General features: G+C 46.1%; 1 protein-coding gene across 2 annotated transcripts in view; it reads right to left on the bottom strand.

Annotated features, from left to right (window-relative positions):
- Positions 1–23,706, bottom strand: part of LOC8035533 (kin of IRRE-like protein 1) — a 522,359-nt gene that overhangs the window by 78,222 nt on the left and 420,431 nt on the right. For both annotated transcript variants that reach the window (XM_029974488.4, XM_040504440.2), the window contains exons 2-3: positions 18,293–18,604; positions 13,771–14,130 (exon numbers count right to left, since the gene is read on the bottom strand). In XM_029974488.4, coding sequence (XP_029830348.3) covers positions 13,771–14,130; positions 18,293–18,604 — 672 coding nt within the window. The remainder of the gene's footprint in view (positions 1–13,770; positions 14,131–18,292; positions 18,605–23,706) is intronic.

Raw genomic sequence — 23,706 nt, forward strand, 5'->3', positions numbered from 1 at the left:
CCGAAGCCTTGCAAATTGCAAGTGTGGAGAACTTAGACAGCAGTGTACACGACGAGCGTCGGAATAATCCGAGCAAAACATGGGTGTGTAAAAGTTTGTCGTTGAGGCATATAAGACGGCTTGAATTCTCAACAACACATGCGTGTAATATAAAGCGCGGGCTGCCATTAAAGAACAAATCATCTCCGATCTTATTGAAAACGTTTGAGAGGATATGACCTTATAAATATACGGGATATAATCAGGGGTCTCCAAGCCCCAGTCCGGAAAGTCATTCTGGCCGGCCCGCAAAAGGTTGTTTTCATTTACGCCGGCCCGCCGCTGCTGCTACCAATGCAAATATAAGCGCGCGTGCGACTGGCGCGCCGCCGCGCGCCCGTTACCAAACGTAGGCAGTGAGAACCCCAGAGAAAACGAAACCGAAACCACGCCACGTACGTTGGTACGCGTTGAAGTCGGAGCGGAGCGGTTGCGATGGGTTCACAGCATGAAGTGCTGCCGTTGCTGCGAAGCACTTCAATAGTTATGCGTCATATCTCGTGGGAAAAAGTTTCACAGTTTTTCACCTCGCCGATGTTTCGTGGGACAGCGACAACGATGGGCCCGTGCCGTACTACGAGCGAAATTTAGTCTCCCGATCATATCTGCCACTGAGTTGGCACGGCTGACATATTCTACACTGCAACTTTGCGCTCTGCGTTTGTTTTTGTACCAGTGACGCCTACATGTGTTACCGCCGATGGGACGAACTGAAATGCCATCCCACACTCGCGGGTATGCGGTGCCAATTTTGTTGGAGGAATGCCCTCCAAAAACGTTTTGTCCCCATCGTACGTGTCGATGATATTTCCGGACAAGTATGGCACGCAATCTGCACTTCATGTAAAAAGATTCGAACGGTAAAAAAAAAAAAAGAAGAAAGGTTACAAATATTAATCTAAGGAAAACTACAATGAAACTCGGAATCACTGGAGAATCGACGATTGAGTATGGAAGTTTACATGGTGTGCTTTCTTTTTTAATGAGCCTCCTTTTGGATGTGGAAACGCTGACACCCCGAGTTCTGTAGACCACAATTTTTTTTCTCGGGTTTAGAGCCACCTATCGCTTTCCTCTTTTGACATAATCTGTCTTACTGAAACTTGGTTATGTGCCGAAATACATGATTCACAATATTTTACGAATGACTACACTGTGTTTCGCCGCGATCGTGATTATAGCGCCACTGGTCAACGTTTCGGCGGTGGGGTGTTAATTGCAGTCTCGAGCAAGTTAAAATCGTGCCGTAGACAAGATCTTGAGACTTGTGACGAGTGCGTATGGCTCAAAATTTTATTGCGTGATCGTAGTAAATACCTCATCGGAAACTATTACTTCCCACCTAAATTTGAATGCTCAACTTTTATTTCACACTTCGACACTTTAACAAGTCTAATCAATTTTAGCGAATACAAAGTGCAAATTTTTGGAGATTTTAACCTTCCAGGCGTAGACTGGGCCCTTGGCAGACTTGATTGTTGTGATTACCTGACAGAGAGCAAAGCTTCTTGGTTTTTGCCACTTATCAACTTTTATGGTCTTTCACAGCACAATAATCTAACGAATGCTTCTGGCAATACACTTGACTTGCTTTTATCAAACTTCCCTGTCGGCGCGATAGCGTCTTTGTCACACCCCTTGGTGAGGGTCGATGCTTATCATCCGCCCTTTGAAGCCGAATTTTACTTGCCATGTTTATCGCGAGAACTATCGAAATTAATTTACTGTTACGAAAAGGGAGATTACTTCAGCATTTACAGGCATGTAGAATCATACGCGTGGTCTGAGCTATATGATTCGAATGACTCAGATTTTGCAGCACAAAAATTGACTTCGGTAATGAAGGAAGCTATTGAAAAGTATGTGCTTAAAAGGCTCGTTAAACCGAGGAAATTTCCGGGCTGGTTTTCGAGGGAATTGAAGACGGCTCTGCGTAAAAAGACTCGTTTTCATGGTCTATACAAGAGAACGTGTAAACAAGTATGGTAGCAAAAGTTTTCCAACTTTCGTTCCTTAGCTAAAATATTGCTTGCTCGTAACAAATATGTCCACGAAAGACATGTTGAATATAGTCTATATTCTGATCCCAAATCTTTCTGGAAACACGTAATCACCAAACCGCATTCGTTTTCACAACATTCATCTCTGCGCTCTTCTAGTAACGGTGATACTCATTATGTTACATCGCCAAAAGACATCGCTGATGAGTTTGCCTCGTTTCTTAGCAGCTGTTACTTACCGCCCATACATTCAGTGAAGTCAGATCTAATCAATGACCCCAGTGATGGGGACTCGCTCTCCCTGTTCAGTGTTGCTACACGGGACGTTGAAAAGGCGATAAAAAAGCTCAAGCCGAAATTGTCAGTGGGCACTGATGACATTCTACCATTTATTATTAAAGGATGCTGTGGGCTTCTAGCGCCAATTTTAGACCATATTTTTAATGTATCTTTGCGTACCAGTATGTTTCCAGCAATGTGGAAGGAAGCCATAGTTGTGCCCATTCATAAAGCTGGTGATGCTGGTATTGTATCAAATTACCGTCCCGTGTCACTACTGTGTGGTTTTGCTAAAGTATTTGAAACCATTATGCAAGAATGTCTTTTCTCTCATTTATCTAAGTATCTGACGCTGCAACAACATGGTTTTATTAAAGGGTGTCGAAACTAACCTTTGTACTTTACTACACTACGCAGCCCCGGTCGTTTCAAACCGAGGGCAGGTTGACTCGGTATATTTCGGTCTTACAAAGGCTTTCGACAAGGTTGACCATGCTTTGCTTGTACATAAATTGAAACAATATGGTTTCGCCCCTAAACTTTGTGAATGGGTTTATAGTTACTTGTCATCGAGGAAAAAGTTTGTTCAAGTTGATACTGTTTTATCTAATCCGTTTTTCCCAACTTCAGGCGTACCTCAGGGGTCAGTGTTGGGGCCACTGTTGTTCCTGGTATTTATAAATGATATTTTAAAGTGTGTAAAGTTTCCTAAAGTGCTTTTATTTGCCGATGACATTAAGTTATTCTCAAGTATTTGTTCTGAAAAAGATTGTGATGCGTTACAGTCTGATGTTTTGAGTATTTTGCAATGGTGCTCATCCAACCGTTTGCCTTTGAATATAAACAAAACTAAAGTCATCTCGCTAACTAGACGTAGAAATCCCTTACATTTTAAGTACACGTTGGGAAACTGTATTATTACTCGAACTGATATGATCAGGGACCTCGGTGTGTTAGTCGATTGCAAACTGACGTTCAGTTCTCATGTAACTACTATTTGTGGTACCGGGTTCAAAATGCTTGGTATGATCTCCCGTTTGACTCGGCACTTCCAAGCACGTGAGGCCATATTACGTTTATTTTGTGCTCTGGTCAGGCCCAGGCTCGAACTCGCTTCTGTCGTGTGGAACCATTTAACGGAGACTGAATGTGGACGTATTGAAGCGGGGCAAAGGCGTTTGGTTCGCATAGTCTATGATCGATACTTCCACAGGAGACTTTACTTCGACCACCATTCCCTGCTTAAGATTTTGAATCTCAGCACTTTGGATGACCGAAGGCATTGCCGAGATGCGGCTTTTCTACAAAAGCTTATCCAGGGTGTAATTGACGTACCTGACCTTTTGGGCAGCATAAAGTTACGTGTGCCAACGAAATTCACGCGACAGTGCGACATGTTCTACCCCGACATGCGATTAAAGGAGTCACCAATCTATCGTATTCAGACATCATGCAACCTCCTTGTCCAGCACGATTTTTTTTTCATGCTTTATTTTACCTTTAACACCTGATGTGTATTTTATGTACTTTGTTACGACTGTTTTATTATGCTGACTGTCCTAATATGACTATTGTGGTTTCCATATGTTTGCATGTTTCATAGGAATCTGACTTCTGTGCACCAATGTCAAAACCATTATGGTGTTTTTGGGCACGCAATAAATAAATATCAATCAATCAATCACAAATTTGTTCGAACTGGAAGTACCGTCCACTGGTCCCTTCCTACCTGTAAAGTGGGCACCTGCCACGATGAGTGGTATTATCTTGACAGCCTTTGACGGTTAAAACTGGTTCCCATTTAGTTACGCCGCCCAAACTAAATTTCCACTTGGTTTGGCTATGCCACCTCTTTTTGGTATAATAACTGTTGTGTCAAGTTACGGTCATGTCAAAGTACCTGTGTGCCGAAAATCAGAACCTCGCACAACAGGTTGTTACACAACAGCTGAATGCAAAAGCGTTTGACGGCCAAACCGTGTGTTGGCCGACAACTTTGTTTTCTCAGCTTTATAACCACCTTTCGTAAAGTTGTTTCAATCGGGAGTACAGTTCACTAGTCCCTTTCTACCTGTAAAGTCTCCACCTCCCACGACGAGTGGTATTCTCTTGGCAGCCCTTTCATGGTCAAAACCGGTTACCATTGAGTTGTGCCGCCCAAACCAAATTTCCACTTGGTTTCTCTATGCCACATTTTTTTTGGTATAATAAGTGCTGTATCATGGTACTGTCAAGTCCAAGCACCTGTGTGCCCGAATCTGCACTTCGCACAGCCCGGTTATTACACAACATTTTGGGTCCAATATTGGATATTCCCCGTACAGCATTATTTCTTCATTCGTTAGAAACATAACTTTCACACCTGCTGTCTTAATGAAACATGGCACAGCTCGTGCACAAACTTAGTGAACATCTCACTCACCTCTAAATATCATCGCTCTAGCAGTCCCGTTTACAGCGACGAGCGAAACAAATTTCCCACTCAGAGCAATTATGGTGGTGGCCGTCTTGCTTTTCGGAAAATTGCTCCAGCCCCTTTTTCGGTCGCAACTAGAGGAATTACCCCTAATAACGACACAAACTCAATATGTAAGAAGTGGAGAACAGCTAGATGCCCTTCTTAGGTCTGCCCCAGCACTCATGCAACGTCACCCTCAACGTGTCGGCTCAAAAAGCAAAAGTTTCGTCCATGCGCGCTTCCGCCGCCACAGCTTGGCATGCGAAAAGGCGCCGCAGGCTGCTGAACGCGCCTCACTGTCGAACGCCAGCTCCTCCGCTAGCGGCGCTACGCGCGTTTTCAAAGCGCCCCCTATAGTTCCCGCACGGAGCGTATAGGCCAGCATTCAGGTATGGCCTGGGGTTGGCTGATTGATAGGATCGAAGCGTGTATATATGCCGTATTTCCATGTTGATTAAATAGTTGCAGTCAGCGCTCGTGTCTGTCTTGTCTTTCTTTCTTTTGTCCTCGTCCAAAAAAGCGCTACCATGCCTTTGGCAACCCAAGAAGAATAAAACGAGTCTGAACCGTTACAAGTGGGATCTCGTCCAACAGAGGATGCCTCAACATTCGGAGTATCTACCGCCAGACTTTTTGCGTGTCATGATGCAGCAGACGGACGGATCATTACTGCAGTGTGAGCAGATGGACGCTTATGTTCGAGATATCTTGCTGGCAGCCCCTAGCGAGGTCGCAGAAGATGACCCGCTCCTCGTCTAACGGCGGCCGTCACTGAAACCAGCGGAGAAGATCAAGACCCGGTGTACTTTCGACCTATCACCATCCAGCCTCCCAAGTTCCTTAGATTTGGGGGCTTACAATCACCTGAGGAGTCTATAGACAGGCTCGAGAGTTTCTGCTTTATTCCTGGTGTCCAGCAATATGACCGCACCAGCCGATTCGTTCCCGCATGACTCGAAGGAAGTGCTTAGTTTTGGTTCCGCTTCGCAGGCACCTTTCCGAGCTGGGACAATTTTGTCACTGGGTTCCAAAGCGAGTTCGATCCAGTAGAAAAAAAAGAAGCTACTGAAAGAAGACCTGCGGAAAAAAACTCAACACCCCGAAGAAAATCTTAAGCAGTATATTTACGTCATCAGTATTTTCTACGACCGGATCGGTGAGCCCGCTACAGATGCCCAGAAAGTTGAGCGGGTACTCCGCCAAATGCGCCCACAATTTCAGGATCTCGTAAAAAAAGGACCTTTGCCACACCCAGGGGACTCGCCGATACCGCCGATCGCCTAATGAAACTCGTGTGGCGACGCCTGAAATAGGTACCTCTCCCTCAGCCGACAAATTAGGTTGCCGGGGAAATGGCGTTTTACGGTCCGGCGACGGCGCGACCCCCTCCGGTAACCGGATCAAGTGCCGATACGTGGACCACGACCACCCCGGTTGCTCCCACAGCCTATCCCTGACCTCTGAATCCTGCGGCTACCCAACCGTCGTGTTACAGGAATCAAATCGGTGCAGCGACGGTCAGTGGGACTCCTTACCACGTGGGCTTACACGATCCGATTTTTCAGCGCTCAGCAAAGCATCAAAGTTATCATTTCCCAAATCCTTTGCCATTGCTGCGAAGGCGTGGGACACACTTCACGCCAGTGGCCGACGGGCAGACGTCAGGCCTCGTGTCGTTGCTTTCGCTGCAACCAACACCGCCAAATGCAAGCAAGTTGTCTGGGAAATAGCAGACAGTAGGTGCTGTTTGCGCGAGCGTCTACACACCAGTGCAGGTTGCTGCAACAGCCGGTGGAAACGAGCCACTTTTCCAGCTCCGTTGAAAGTCTAAAGCCTGTCTTGTCTGTTTGTCTTAAATGTCCTTCTTTCCTTATCGTAAATTAATAACCAACACGCTCAACCATCTACAATATAGGCCTCCTTCGGAGAAGCTTTGAACAAACTGTGGCGCCCTCATTTTGGGTAGTACAAGCTCAACTGAGTGGGCCTCGCACTATCACGGCACATTGACTGAGGTTTTGTTACTTTCTGTGTGGTGCTGAATAACGGAAAAACACCCTTGGACGTAATAAATCGGCTAGATTCAACGCCTCAAAACAATGGAAAGTGCCAGATTTATGCCAACACCGCTAGGGCACGCATCTCTTATCTCTAAAGTGGCGACTTCAGAACATCTGGTGTCGCGACGTTTTCCTTTTCCTTTTTTTTTTTCTATTTTTACTTCGGAACGCGTGAAACGGCGTTTCTTGACTCACGCTCATGGCGTCTTGATTGAACCTGTGCTTCGACGGCGTTCGAATCTTTGTTGTTTCTTTGTATTTGTCTCTTGATCTCGCGTTCTGCACCAGAGAAGGCACGCTTCTACACGTATGAAAGTTTGAGACGGTCAAGTGTGAACTAACTACACTCTAAAAAAGGGGGTGTAGACTTTGCACCGCTTGTCACATATACGACACCCCAAAAGTTCAGTTGGACGTACAGCGCGCTGACATCGAACTGACTGCCCCAACTATTGCGAGAGGGTTGATGACGGTGCGATATAACATATTAAACAGTTTGTCGACGTTTAGCGCACTCGAAACATGAACAACCAACTCGCCGAATCTCAAGTTCTTTAATATTGAACAGCTAAAGTACGTATCAAAGTCTACAGGAAAAAAAACACACAGGTTTTGCGGTTGAGCCTAGGCAACCCCGATAACTTATTTTTTTTCAGTCAGTCGCAGTTATATTAGCTATTTTTATGGGTTGTACAACTCGGCAATCAAGCCGTTCGTGAAACTTGGTAGCGTCGATACAACGTCAGTGCACTGTACATCCAACCGAAGTTTTGGGGTGTCGTATATGTGACAAGGGGTGTAACGTCTACACCCCCTCTTTTTTAGAGCGTAAAACAAGTCTTAACAAATCCCTTTTCGCAGCGCCCCCTGGGCATTGCAGGACGTCTATAGGGAATACTACTTTTCGTGCGCTCCTCGACACTGGGTCAAGCACCAGTCTGACGGGAAATGCAGCCTTTAAGGGCAGCCTTAGGTGGAGGAGCACCATCACCGTCACGAGCAATGTTGCCTTTGTCTTGCTGCTGGGTGGTCTCAGAAAAGCACTTCTGTGATGTGCCGCGTGCGTTCAACAGGGGGATCACAGAAGCAGCGGTTCCTCCGTGTGCCAGACCTTTGCCGGAACATTGTGCAGGGCGCAGACTTTCTTGGCACTAGTGGTATTTCCGCACACGTTGCTTTGAAAGCTTTGACGCTTGGATGTGAGCACCAGAGCAGGGTGTATACGAAGTTGATATTTTCGAATTCCCTGAGTTTTCCAGGTTTTCCATGAGCCCTTTGCAAAATTTCCTGAGTGACACAGAACTTTGTTTTAGATTAAGATGGGCTGACCTGATGTCGCCAGATGCTGTCACTCTCTAAAAAGCATGTTATAAAATAAAAAAAACGACATAGTACACTTTGAACGGTAACGAGTAACTTTTCTTAAATTCAAAAAGAAAACAGAACGGAAGGGTTAGTAAAATTCACAGCGAATAAAATATATATAAAAAAGGTAAAACCATACTGCCATGTTCTCAGCTCGCGTACAATTCCCCAGCATTTCACTGCTTTAAAGAGTTTATTTTCGTTTGAATAAGGGACACCTCCATCTCGGAGGCAGCCAAGGTCGACTTTCTGTTTTTTTGAGCTCAAGCTCCTTCAAAGCGGCGGCGGCACGTCTCCTTTCCTGTTCAGTCCTCAATATGTCGGCTCTTTCGTTTCTCGTCCTCTCCAGCTCTTCCTTCTACCGCGCGTTCGCTCCACGCACCATTTGAAGCATCCTCTTGGTCAGCTGCACACTAAGAACTCCTCCAGGCGACGACACGGTGTCGTAGGTGATTCATTGCGCGACCAGAGGTTGTTCTTTCTGATTTTGACGAGACGGTCCTTGTTGATGAAAAATCCCCACTCAACAGACGCATTTCCGTGCGAAAGAGAAAGAATCATCTTGGCAAAAGTGAATAGGTCCTTGTTTGAACCACAGAAGCCTGCCCAAAGGGCGCCCAGCCGATGCGTGCTTCTGTCAAAACTTTTCAGTGCTGCCTGCGTAGAGGCTAAAGAGCACACATGCTTGTACGACCTGAAAGCAAGATCTGCTTCCGCTCCAATCATCCACTGGTGTTCTGTTAAAACTTCGAGTGCATCACTTAAACACCTTTCGCCGAGTTCAGAAATCAGCGCGCAGGCAGGATCCAGACACGCCGATCCCCTCGCCAGTTTAAACTTCAGTGGCAACCTTTCCGCAATATTTTTCGCGCAGTTTTTCAGAAAAGTGGAGCAGTGCCTTCTGAATGCAAGGATAGTCACATTTGACAGTTTCGAGGCCTTTCGGAGTGCATTCCTTGTCGCAAAGCAAAGGTCAATCTTGGGTTTTGCAAGACCATTTGCTGGTTGCTCCATGTCCACCTTTATAAACTTCAGCGGACTGTCCGCGGCCATCATCACTTCTTTCTTTAATATTTTACCCATAAAAGATCGCAGAAGATTTTCCAACGCTGTTCCGAGATATGGAAACATTGGCGAATCACTCTGGACCTGAGCCAGGAACGGCTGCAGTTCCTCCGCGACACTAAGCATGAAGGTTAGCTTCGGAGGCGGCAGATGATCATGGATGGCTGTTTCAACCACGCCGTAACTGGCGCTAGTCGGTCGCCTGTTCTCGTTCGACACGACTCAACGTACACCTTTAGGTACGGCAGAACCTCAAGAGCCCTCAAAATTAAACGCACGTTTTCAAGCCACCGCACAGCACAAAACTTCAAAGGGTAGATGTTGCTCTCGGTGATGCGCGCGTATTCAGCACGTCGGGCGGGTACGCATTTGAATAAACTGCACATAGCCCGGAGAAATTCTACGAGTTGCTACCCTGTTGCCGCATGCCTGGGTTTGAATGCACCGTTCACAATATGAAGGCCACAGCTTCCCACTTCAAGAATCTGTCGGCCGTCATTGGAATCGCAGAGTTCTTGCTCGATTTCACGAAGAAATCTCAATTTTGCGTTTGGCCCATTCCATTGATATCTGAAAAATTCTGGACTGTGAGAGTCAATCTGTGGCACTTCTAAATCTGTAACACTTTAAAAAAAAATCCCTGATAGATGCACAAATTCCCTGAGTTTTCCAGGCTATTCAAAATCCCTGATAATGGCCGGTTTTCCAAATTGGTAGACACCCTTCAGAGGCTTATCCCTTTGACCAAGGGCGGAAGCCAGAGAAAAGATGTCATTCCACCTACGTGTGAAGAGGCGTACAGTTTGGAAGGTCTGTTTGCCGAGAGCGAAGAGGACAAGGATACGGAGGAAGGAAAAGCTACAGATGCCCAGTACTGGCGGGAAGACAAGCCTGAGGTTCGTGATGCCAAGCATTCAATGTTGTGGCTCTGCTGGGACGATTTTGCACCATTTTTCACAAACGTCCAGGCTGCATCGGATTAGAGAAGCATTCCATAAATACTGGGCAGTCCTCTCCAACCTGTTGCAGACTTCGCCCAGTCAACGCTCAAAAACGGCAAATCATAGACAACTGAAATGAAGACCTACTACGACAAGACCTAATCCAACCAAGTCAGAGCCACTGGTCCTGTGCGCCCGTATTAGTGGCCAAAAACAGTGGAGGTAATAGACTAGATGTCGGCCGCCCTCTAAATCCTAAAAAAAACTGTGCCCGTCTACCCGATGCTAATGACTGCGTGTTAGCCGAGCTGAGAAGAGCAAGGTGGTTCACAAGTTTTGTTTTGTCTCAGGGCTTTCTTCAAATTGCAGTACACAACGAGGACGTACCCAAGACGGCATTTCTATGTCACCGGGACACGTTCGAGCTTAAGAGAATGCCCTTTGGGGTAGCTGGCGGACCAGCCACTCTCCAAGCTCTGGTGGACAAGGTGTTGGGAAACATCGAGCACAAATTCTGCATGGCTATTCTAGATGATGTGTTAATTTACACCAGCACCCTGGAACACAACCTGGGCCACACTGAGGAAGTGCTGCACAGGATTGAGCAGGCTCTTCTCACAATCAATCCCAGCAAGATCCAACTGTGCACGCAGTCGATGAAGTGTTTAGAACATATAATTTCTTTGAGGAAATGTCGCCCAGATCCAGAGAAGGTTGCTGCAGTAAGAGACTTTCCCACCTCCCGGACAGTAAAAAAGCTGCAATCATTATTGGGTATAGCAGGATATTATCGAAATATTGCTAGAATTTCAGAAGTAGCAAGACCCCTTACATTCCTGCTGCGGAAGGACGTTAGATGGACATGGGAAAGCTAGCAGCAAACAGCTTTCAACAATCTACGAGATCTTGCGGATAATGTGGTACTAGCGCTACCGGACCTCAACACACCGTTTGTTTTCGAGACCGATGCAAGTGCCGCGGGCCTGACTGCAGTCCTGCAGGACCAATATGGTCAACTTAGGCCGGTTTCATTTATCAGCAAGACCCTCAAGGAAGCAGAAAGACACTACACCGTGCAGGAATGGGAGTACCTGGCAATCCTGTGGGCCATTGACAAGTTTAGGCTTCACTAATTTTGATATTCACACCGACCATGCCTCCTTAAAGTGGATGTTCACAACAGAGCAACCCTCAAGCCGCGTGCACCGCTGAGTTTTAAGACTAAGTTTTCAACTGCGTTGTTAAACATCGACGAAAACGAGCAATCAGCCCTGCAGACGCATTGAGCAGATGGTCTGAGTAGCGCGAGTCCACAGCATGTCCGCCTGAGTCAACAAAAGAGACAGAGGAGTGGTTCCCAATTGAAGCTCCGGAGCCTGAACACTATGTACGTTTTGAAGAAGCGGTTCTCGTACAAGAGCTGGATTTGACAGCCCTAAACGATGATGCTCAACTGGCCAAGAAGCAAAGGCAAGAACAAAAACTGGCCAGGATGATAGCATTGATGGAACGTGGAATCTTACCTTCGAGCCCCTTTCAGGCTCGTCAGGTCCGGAGCTTGCCCGAGGACAGTGATTTACAACAGGAAGGAATTCTGGGCCAGATTTCTGGAGAAAGACAGGTTGTCTGGATCCCCCTCCAGTTGTGTCAGACAGCCTTTCCACTGTACCACGAACATCCTCTCAGTGGTCACACTGGCTATTGTAAGACGTTGAAGCGGATCCAGCAGCGTTACATCTGGCTTGGCATGCGGTCTGACGTATCGCGATATATATGTTCTTGCAAGTCTTGCCAGATGCTCAAGCCACGCCGATAGAAGCCGAAGAGCATCATGGACAGCACACGGGCCGTGTATCCGATGACTTAGCTTAGTGTTGACCTGAAAGGCCGCTTCCAAGTACATCTCAACAAAGCAGACACCTTCTGGTGGTAGTAAATAAATTCGCCAAGTTTGTAGAACTGTCTGCTCTCCGCGTTACCACAAGCAAAGTTATCTTAGAATGGATGCTGATAATTTTTTGCCGCTATATGTTCCTGAAGAGTAATTCAAGTGACAACGGCAAAGTCTTCGACAGCAACTTGTGGAAGGCAGTCCTGAAATATCCTGGAATCAAGGACAGACATACAATACCACATCGACCGACGGGACACCTGGTTGAACGCCAGAATTCCACTCCGAAGCAGTGTCTCATTACTTACTTCTATGAGCACAAGGACTGGGACCTCAGAGTTCCAGATATATCATTTAAAATGCGGGCCTGCGGAAGCGTCACAACGAGGTATACTCCAGCGCTCATGTGCTATGGACGAGAGCTCCGGAAGCCAGGAGAATCCCGCAATAAGCAAATTGAAACAACCTTGTGCAATTATTCTCTAGAATTAGTAACTGACTTGACTCCAAGGTTGCAAGAGGCACATGCCGTCGCACTGAAGCCTCAAAGGAAAGCAAAAGCGTTCCAGCGTAAATATTATGACAAGAAGAGGATGCCTGTGGAGCACTATGTCGGCGATTTGGTGTTGTGTGATCTTCATACTCTGAGTTATGCCAGCAGAGGAATCGCAGTGAAGCCAGTAGCGCGAAGGATGAGACCATAGATGACGGTGTGGAGAATCGGCTGCAATGATTACCACCCTAAGGACAGTGAGAGTGGACGGCCGGCGGGCATTGCCCATGCAGATCAGCTAGTGGCCTACCAAGGGAACTGATCTTTACACATTGTTATATTCACATCTCAAGGAGAGGCGTTTTGTTAGGATGTAGAGTAGACGGCCCGCCAGTTGCTGGTGCAGAACGAGGAAAAAGAAGAAGGGGCGGAACGCGCACTTGGCTCGGGCACGATGGTGTCTTGCGAGTAAAACGTGTCTCAACCGTTACAGTGCCATAACTATTGCATAATGTCGTCGTCAGTTCTACCATTCTCATTAGTCGTCTACATTGTGTTAACATGGTAAAACATATATGCGCTTCCATGCATGCCTTGCGAGATTTCTGCGTCACAAATATTTTGTAATGTCATAATTAGCAAAATATTTAATTTAAAAATAAAGGATATGTATTGATGCTGTTTATATTCTGTAAAGATTCCCTTCAAATGAAATTCCAGTATTGATATGCATATTTAAGTTTATCTAGTTAGTATTTGAACATTTATATTATCTTATTTATTTTCCGACCCTCGAGACAGCGACATACTCCCAATCCTGAGCCTTAGACAAGACGTTTGGTGACCCTTGATCTAGTATAATGTTGTTTACGGTATCGTATATTCCCCGCTATTGTATTGCGGTATTATTGCTTTGTTTCCTCGTGCTTTAAATGTCTGTTACTTAACACTTTCAAAAAAGAGTCTTGACACTAAATTTGTTGAAGACCTGCCACATCTTTGTGACTACTATTATGTTGTTGTTTTTTATTGTGCGGTATCAGTTGTTTTCCTGTGGGTGGTTTTTATTTATCTGTTGTATCTAGGGGAGTCACACCTTTAGCGTCCAGCTCCTTTGCAAAATGTTGATTGCCTCATAATATTGTCTAAATAATACACGTGATAAAGCCTGCCACTCACACATGACGTCCAGCGTGACGGCCACGTCCCGATGTCCCGGGCCTCCTGTACCAGGTCCCTCCTCGTAAGCGCCGTGGTAGGCGACGCACTTGAGCTCCCTGCGGTTGTCCGCCTTGACGAAGGTGTAGTCGAACACGGACAGGGCCTGCCAGGTGCCGCGCTTCTCCACGTCCGTCTGGTTGGTCTGGTTGGCCAGGTGGGACACGTCCTGCGAGTCCAGGTACCAGCGCAGCGACGCGGGCGGGTTCCCCTTGCGAGACACGCACTGGAACCTCCGAGGGTCGCCGGCCTTCGTCTTGAAGTGGCCGCCGGGAGGCAGAGGGTTCGTGCCTTCTTCCAGCCGGGGAGGGTGCGGTTGCTCTGCGGGAAGAACACAGAAAAATACGGTGATGGGAGATTTTCGTAGAAATGCGTGGTCTTTATGTCTAGACAGAGATAAGTTAGTCTGCCGCATTAGGTGCCTGGGCAAGCTCACAAGAATTGGCGTCTCAGCTAAGATTGTGTGAAAGAGAGCATTGTCAGAGATATCGCACGAGCGATGGAGCGACACGTGAAGTCCAGTCTCAAGCGCTCGGGCGCCCAAACTTGACAAGATTACTTTCACAATCTAATCTAAGATGCTGATTCGAGCAAGCCGGCACTGGTGTCTTCGCTGAAGACGAGAAATTTGGCGTGTGCAGTACTACTGACAGCCTGGTGTTCCTAATGTGCACCACGCAGTAGTGATACAGGCTGGCAGGCCGGTGCAATGGTCATCTAGATTAAGACTAGTAGGGGTGGAGATCGATCCCAGGATCTATGGGTTCTCTGGCGCGAGCCTTCGCTCCAGGTGTTCCAGTCTGCGATAGCTTAACATACTCGGCCACCGATCCAAAACGTTTCAGTGGATTCATTTTACACTTCTTCCCAAAGCGTCCAGATACCTTCGCGATTTACTACCATGATTGCGGTCGTTGGTTACATCTGAGCCCAGCAATACTCGCTTTACAAATACATCACTTGTCCTGACGTCCCATCAGCGGCCATGATGGTGGTTTTTCCGCTTTGCGTGCACTTTTCGGTGCATACGTCTCACACCGCCGAAATGTTTTTCTCAGGAAAAATAAGAACTACTGACCACCAAGATGATGCAATGAAGTCCTATGCAAGCCATGTATCGAAGTGACTCTTTGTTGGATACCCTGTAAAGCTTTACAGCAATAATTTAAAACAAAACAGCAGCTTATTTGTAAGGCTTGATTTAGGAAATGTTTATATCATCGTAAAGCCCCCAAAGTAATAATATAGTTATGTAGCACCGATACGGTTGCTCATACGCTACACTATCGCGTTGTCATTGCTTGAATTCTATGAACAAATAGGGAGGGGAAGAATCCACTTGTTTCAAAACTTTAATTTGCACAAGATTAGCTTGTAAAATTGCAACATTTTTTTTGCTTTTCTCTAACTTGAAGCGTATATATATATATATATATAAAGGCTACTGCTAACATAAATCACATTAAGGAGGCCTACGATCTTTCAAAATGTGCTTGGGCCGTTCGTTTGTTGTGCTCGCAAGTCGCGATTACCGGAAAGCGCGCTTTCCTGCAAGAGAACCTTACTTGAGGGAAAGTAAACTTTCAGAGACACTGGGAAACGGGATTAATTTCTAAATTTCATGCACATGAAACAAACAAAATAGGCTATTGTGTACAAGTTTACATCATATTAAGAAGCTCTAAGATGTTTCAAAATGTGCTTGGGCTGTTTATTGACCAGTCGGCAACATCACCTAAAAACGTGGTTTCCTGCAGAAATTTAACTGAAGGGAAAGAGTACTTTCTACGCGAAAGGCTTCTCCTTGATTTTAACGCGTCGATTAGTATCACAAGTTTAAGCTCTACACCACTACTCAAGAGCGCAGTCAACTGTGATAATAAAACAGCAAAAAAAAAAAAAAAAGCGTCCAAACTTGAACAAGTCGCTTCTGGCCGAAGAAATCAGAGTTTGAGAAAGAGGCAAGGGACTGAAAACCCGGATGACATATATAACACAATGACGAACCACAAAGAAGAGAATATTACACAGTTTTGACTGAACTCTCATCTTTGTATCGGATAAAACGCACGAAGAAGGAATGCTAGTTGAGGGTAATCGGCAAATTATCTGCTTTAGTGAAGTAAGTCAGAATAACTTTTAACGTACCCCGAGTCACAACGCAGACTTAATTTTTAGTTCTAAGCTTGTATTCAGTCCTTGTAATACGCCCGGTTCCCCACGTCAATTGTATTGATGGACTGCGTGAGTTATGTTCGAGAGAATCGAGAGCACGAGCATCGCTTAGAGTGTTTGGTTGCAAGAAAACTTCCTGAATGGCATGTTATTTTATGAACGCGTCTCCTACTATACCCCTGTATCGGGGCGGTGTTGGGGCAGAAATGCCAGCATCCTGACTCACCCGCGGAGCCGGCGCGGGGCTCCCACACCTGGAGCACTGTGCTGAGGTCTATCACCTCTTGTTATCAGCTTCCCACGAAAGTGTGCCGCGACGAGTTGCTTATGCGGTTCTAAGGCGGCAGGCCTCTTTTTGTCTCCCACGCTACCGTGACCTGCCCACGCAAGAACTTTTACAAATGGAGGGGTTGGAGTAGCATCGCTGCGGCTCCTAGCGAAGTGCCTCCTTCCGAGGGACTCCGAGCTCCCGCTACTGTTGCATGTTCGCCATACCAGGTCCGGTGGCCTACAGCCACTATTCGAGCGTACCGAGCGGCCTAGGAACTCTTCCCTAATGAGAATTGCGGCGCTCTGGCGCTCACTACCGGAGGACATGACGGAGTGTCCGCCCCTAGGCAAAAAGACCTCACAGCTTGGTGCAAAGAGGCATCACGCTTCCTTCAGGGACAATGAACACCACGTCCTGTTTCCCCTTATTTCTCTTGTATATACTGGTTTTCTGTGTTTTTCTTTTGGGTTTCGAACATGCAGAGTTTGTAGTAGTGCGGCGCCACAAACCTCACGTACGGGCTAACGGCCTTTCTGTGCTGCTTAAACCCCTTCAGAGTTGAATAAAATTATTAGTATTATAATTATTAATTAAAATACAAGGAAAATTGCTAGGCCATTCTCTAGTATACGTGAAACGTTCTAGCCTCACAAACCTATGTAATCGTTTAGCAGCACGTCTAGCCTGATTATAAGACGCCTACGTTCACGGCGCTCTTCATCAGATAACTTAACGCGTGGCATGTGTACACTTGAAATTATAAGCCTGGTGATAATCCAGAACTTCCTAACCCACTCCTTCTTCCACACCTCGCCTGCTCGCCTATGTCTCCTCCTCAGTCCGACCCTGGCCACATGAGAACCCCGTTAACCAGTCAGCGTCGAGCACATCAATCCTCCTCTCCCACACGTCAACCAATCAGTGTCGAGCCTCGCGGCCATGCTCTTATTCAGGCTTCACTTCTGGGATTCACGAAATGCCGAACACCTAGCCAAAGAACGTTGCACTTTAAAATTATGCGATGGATTCTCTTGATGTCCTCGAACACCATAGTAGTACAAGAAGTGTACACTGCCACCTCAATAATCAATCAATAGCTATTTAGAACGTAATCGATAATCGATTAAGAAGTGATGACGGCCATTGGTTGACCTATGGATGTCACGGGGTCACGTGACGTTCGTGGCGGTTATTGGTCGACCAGTGTGACGTCACACGGTCACGTGACATCCGTGGAGCAAGATGGCGTATTATCTTGAGGTGGGATTATTGGGGCGATCGTGCACACTTTGCCTAGCATTCACTGACTTAAACGAAATATTAATTTACTTGCAGCTGAAATGGGGCCTAACTCGCGCATTTTAGGAGACTGGTGCCTGTGCAAAAATTTGCCTGAAGTCATTCTATGTACTCATTTCCATCTGATTTACCCTTGCGATGGTTACATCGCAAGGGTAAATCAGACGGAAATTTGTTGAGCTTTCAGTGTCAGTGTAGGTGAATGACGTGAGGCGATTTTTCATTTTTGTTTTGCTTTTGTTTTATATCAAACGAATAACTACATAAAACATTTCTTTTTTTGTTAACTGTTTTGTGTGCTGTCTCAGCTGCTGCTGAGGGGAGATGGAGACCTGTCACGCAACTGTTATGTTGCTTTTTTCTCTGTCTTCCCTCTCCAAATGGAGAAAAATAGAGCATTTTGATTTGATTTGATTTGAAGATTGGTGGCAACTATTGTTTGTTTGCTCTACTGGCGGTTAGCCAATGGTTAGCTCAGTTGGAAAAGCACTGAGCTAGGCTTGGCAAGTCCCTCGAACCCAATCGAGAACCAGACAGATTGGTTCAATGGCAACCAGTCGTCCAGATTGCACGGGTTGCGCTCCATTGCAGATGAAAGTAACTGTACTCTTTTGTATACCTTCTCCAACTTGAGGAGATCCCCTCAAGGTATTATACTGCCATTATTCCCTACTCACTATTCTCCCCATCGGTGTAAATCTGGCCACTACGAAATTTCCGAATGAGGGACGCGGTTACCTCGCACGACGAGCTTGACCTCGTTGGAGTTGAGGGGCGCGTCCTGCAGCGATGCCCTTGTCACCTGGCACTGCCACGAGCCGTCGTCCTCCTCAAGCGTCGTCTTGCGGATCTGCACTGAGCAGTCGCCGTCCTGCGGCTCCCGCTCGAAGTCGTACTTGTCCGGGATGCGGCCCAGCGCGTAGCCGTTCTTGAGCCAGACGCACTCGCCGCGACGGTTCCGCACTTTGCACCTCAGCGTCACAGCGTTGCCCGGGTTCACCTCTGTGTCGCTTGGCGTCACCTCGAACTCCTGCACGCTCGCCACCGTGCCTGTGAAAGGGACATCAGAAACACGGTGTTAGTGAAGAGTTCTATGGGCAATGTTACGTATCTGTATCACGGGTGCCTAAAAGGCCTTCGGACTGGATTGCTTTCAAGGGGCGGTGCAACAATATTCAGTTGGAATGTTTTTCACTTCAAACGTACGAGTTTAGTGCCATTAGTGGGAGTAAGCATACTCGCACACGACACCATTGAAAAATAAAACTTTTTTTGTGGCAGAGTAATTTTAAGGATAAAAGCGAGCGTTTCTTTTCAGTCTCTCCTTCCAAAACTCGATGACGTAGCCTGAGGGTCGCAGTGTCGGCATAGTACCCAGTGACGATATCTGAACGCGGCTCATAGATTGAACCCAAGCACTGCGTGAGCACTCGAATTGGACTCGTGATAATTAATAGCTGGACAAGCATTCGAATAGTGGCCCATATCCAATCGCTGCAACGACAACAATAGCCGAACTCCAACAATGTCTGGAACTCAGCGCGTGGCCTGTGTTTTGCCAACCTCGCCGCGTTCCCACGATCAACATTGGCGGCATATAATCGGCTTCAAATCAGGTGGCTGCTTGTTCTGCCTGCGAGCTAACAAAATAAACTCCGCTCGTTTGTTGTTTTTTTCGCGATTTTTAATGCGTGTGGCGAAAAACGAAAGCGTATATCATAAGTTATTAAAGTCAGGGATTCGTTCTAAACGGTATTCGCGCAAAGTACAAAAATGATTGCACCGCTCTTTTAAAGGACTGGCAAACCAGCATATGCCGATGGGCATGCGCAGAGCCGTGATCGCGAGCTGGTTAGCCAATTCTTTAAAATAGTACATTCTAAGCGCCTTCTTAAAGAAACCGCAAACTAAAAGCAGTTCTCATTGTGTGTAGGTACCTGGATGAGACACGATTACATTTAAATTAAGTTTCCCCGGAATGAAAAACATTTCCCGCAATATTTACGTCGCGAAACAGATTTTCCATAAGCAGTGATCCTGGTATCTCAGCACGTCGAGCCAAAATTGAACCATGCGTCGGAATCGCTATATAAACACTGAAATCTCTAAAACTTTTTATTTAAGTAAGTCGAGAAAAGTGTGTCACAAAAATCAACTAAGAATCGCCGAACTAAACATATGTTAGCAAGTTATATGCGCTCTGAAACTCATCTTGAATTGGGAGCGATTCCAAAAAAGTTTTTATGGTTTGGCAAGTTGTTCTGAAATAAAAGCGTCATATCACGACAGTCAGAATAAGTATCGCCGCCCCAAAATATTCCCCAACCATATTCATAAAAATAAATGCTTGGGGAGGGGGGAGAGGTGTAAAGTGCTTTTAGTGACGTATACCTGTCTTATCGAGGCACCTCGAAACATATATTTCTTTCAATTAAGTGTCGCATGTAAGTGCCCGTAAAACAGGGCTCTTGCGTCAAAGGCACTGAAACGTCCTCCAGAATGAACTCCCTTAGATACTCGGCGAATCAGTTTGCGATCTAGACTCTCTGCGTGTCAGTCGGTGTGCTCAGATTTGCCATTCTTTCAAAGGTGCTTGTACCGAAGGCTTTACAGGCGGCCGAGAAACGGGAGTATTGGTTTGCACTGAAGTATAAGGGCAAGTCTTATGATTTCGATTGAACGAATTAAACATATGGGAATAGAAATATATCGACGATTTTCCCACCCTGATATCTGAAGAACCTCATTCTGAATAAATCCTATTCAATTCGAAATATCAGAAAAAAGTTCGATTCGGCTTCCATTGGATCTTGATTGGAGGTCGAAAACATCATCCGCAACACGTTCTGTGGCCTTAAAGAAACCTACATACATACCAATGACGATATATACACTGCAAAGCAAAACAAGGTCGTGCGACGGGCTGTATGTAGTGTGCCGTCGACGATGCGCAAGCAATACGAACCGTTAAAAATCGAATCAACTTTCCGCCATCGTGTCGTTTTATTTTTAACACTCCTCCACATGTTTTTTCTACACTTTAGTGTGACTTTCCGTGATGGTCGTACGACATTACTAAATAATTTCCCGGCCTAAAACTGAAACCGTCTAAAAGCTATTCCTAAACAGTGCGCGGAGAGCGCAGGAGCGAGTTACTTTGTTCGTGAGTCCTATTCGTTTTCCGGAAGAAAAAACAAAAACAAATAGAAATCGAATCAAAACCGCAAAACAGACCTCGCCATCGCGGTTTCAGCTAATCCGGGCCTTTAATTTCCTGGGGAATAAGAACATCCGCCTTCAGCCACTTTATTTCCGCACACGAAGGCAATTTCGTCGGGCAAAACAAATCCCGGGAAAAGTCTCCATAGAGCTCCCAATCAGAAAAACTGCGGGCCAAAACCAGACAGACCGCATGGAAGCAAAACAAAAACACAAATACAACCATCACCTCTAAATCGGAAGGTCAAATTAGGCACAACTTCGATCGGCACAAGGAAAGTCAACTTAAAACAGACGCTACAGCCTCGATCAAGTAACGGTAAGGGAAGCAAAAATACAAAATAAAATACAACAAAAACAAACCTAACCTATAATTGAGACGGTAGCCACAGACTTACACCACTCGGGAAAAAGACAACAAGATAGGCAGCGGCAAATTGCGGAAACGAGAAAGGTGTAAACAGGCGAAAAGGGAAAGCCTCAAGAGGGTGAGCTGCGTAGGCCTCGGCCTTTTGGGAGACGCCGAAAATCGAAGCGAAAAGGAGTATCCGTTGTTATAAAGCGGGATAATTACGGGGGGAAACCAAGAGGTGCTGCTTTCCTGACCCTGAACCCCCCCACCCCTTCGCCTCGTCCAGCCCCTTAATGACACTGCGCCACTGCGGTCGAAAAAAAAAAAAAGTAAATCTAGCACGGTTGTAACGATATTTTTTCGTTGCTTTCTTTCTTTTCTTTTCTTTTGTACAGATTTCTGGGCTGTTTTTCGTTCGTTTTGTGTTTCTTATTTGTTCCGAGCGTAAAAGAGGACGTCGGCTACTGCGGATTGCCAAGGTAGCCAGTGCCCGGTTTTGGCTCGTTTGGGAAACCAAGAGGAAAGACATGAATTCCGATACAACGCCGCACGAAACGGGAAACTACGCAAAACCCTTTTTCCTTTTTTGAATCCTTTCGGAATTGCAAAAAAAAAAAAAAAAAAAAAAAAAAAAAAAAAAGATTTAGTGCAGTGGCGCCAAACGGGCTTTCGCCATTCTGGGGGGTGTTCTTCTGTGAGTGTGCACGGGCGGCCAGTGCTCGGGCCGGGTGTACGGCCGAGAGCTTCGAATTCTCGTCGAATACGGGAAAAGTACGGGTGTGATGCCGATTGATACCATTCTCCTTAAAGACCGACGACGATCAGTTCGCACTATCCACTTTTCCTTCTTCTACGCTGTCCACCGTTGCCTGTTTCCGCCCATTGTGAGGAGGATCTTCTGCCTTGCAGAATATAGAGTCTGGTTGTCGGCCTTTAACTCGCGGTCGTACTGCAAATACATCGTACAATGACAGTCTGCATGCATTGTCTCAGGTGCGCTTCTTCATTGTACGTCGGCCCTGTCACATTCGTCCTACCAAAACCGTCTGCACACACGTTCGAGGCATACAAAGGTACGAAGCAAACATGCTTTTAACATGCATGAGGCGTACGTGTCCGCAGGATAATTATGTTATCACGTCGGCAGCAAACACCCCGTCCTTCGCATAATGCACGAGCGGTGAAACTGCGGCTTTAAAGGTCACGAATTTGCATGCGCAATGAAGACGTCAGCCCTTTGTAAGATTAAGGCCGCATGGTCATTTGAGCATTACGGCAACCGCTCTTCTCATTGTAAAAACTATTTAAAGGAAGCAGAAAAAAATTGGTATTGCGCGTGCATTTCCGGAAAGTACGCATTGAAGGTGTTCGAAACGAGTGGGTGCCGTTTCTCACAGGCGAAAGGTTAACCTACAAAGGTTCTTAGGCAGGAATCATTAGGATGTCGGAGGAATAGATATTACGGCACCCTCTCAGCTGTGGCATATGCGTGGCTTTTGAATACCAACCGGCAGATCAAAATGCTGGTCACGCACAGAGCGTAGCGGCAACTCAGCGAAAAGCCAACATTAGAAGTACTGCGGCCAAAAGCGCTGGAGCCGAGGCAGATAGTTTCGCTTTAGGACAAAAATATTATTAACAGAATCTCTCTTTCCTCGGAGAAATGTTAATCATTTATGTTTATTCGACATCATTTATTTTCATAATCCCATCTTAAGCGACCACATTTAAGCGACCCTTTTACACTTTATCCCTTGTTCAGAATTAGCATAAAGGTAGAGTCCTAAGTTTATTAACAACAATATTTCGCTCATTATTTGTACCTCGAATAGCATGAGAATAAAACCACCTCCCCGTTTTGATTGTTTTCCATCACTAACACAAACCTGTTCCTTCAGGAGGAACTGGTTTAGTGATTCCCACACCGTGTGTCTAGTAGTTTTGCTAATCAAGCTGCTCGGCTTCAGGACGGTGGCTACCCAGTTGGCTTGCTGACCGGTGTGGCGAAAGCCTGGTAGGAGGGATTCGTGCCCCGTGTAAGGTTGCCAGGGAAAGGTCAAAAAGGAGACCTATGGTTTTACCTTATGTGCATAAGGTCTCGCACAACCTCAAGAAAGTATCGCAACGTCATGGAGTGCCGGTGGTTTTTACGGAGCCTTCAAACTTAGAGCATCATTGGGCTAAAGTCGACAGGAGTAGGGTAAAAAGTTTTGCACGTGGAAAGAGCCACAGGTTAATGTGCGTGTCGAGCGCTGTCGGTGTAGTTTACAACACCGACAGCTCTCCTGAGCTTTGGAGAATATCAATATCAAGGCGGAGAGCTTTAAAAGTAAAAGAAGTAAGGAATAGTCAGCGATTTTTTTTAATATCTTCTTTCCGAAACTTTGAAGTTTCGGAAAGAAGATTTAGAAAAAAAATCTTCGACCTAGTTTTATTTTGGCCCACTAAACTATATGTGATTAATAAAGTATCAATCTAAAATTATCTATCCCTGCCAAAACTTTATTTCATGGTGCCTTCAAAGTTTCTTCGGTGCATTTTGACAGCGGTGGCGTAGCCAAGCTGCCTAATGAGAATGGAC

This window comes from Ixodes scapularis, unplaced genomic scaffold (genome assembly GCF_016920785.2).
Source record: "Ixodes scapularis isolate PalLabHiFi unplaced genomic scaffold, ASM1692078v2 PGA_scaffold0__279_contigs__length_252992795, whole genome shotgun sequence".
Lineage (NCBI taxonomy): Eukaryota > Metazoa > Arthropoda > Arachnida > Ixodida > Ixodidae > Ixodes > Ixodes scapularis.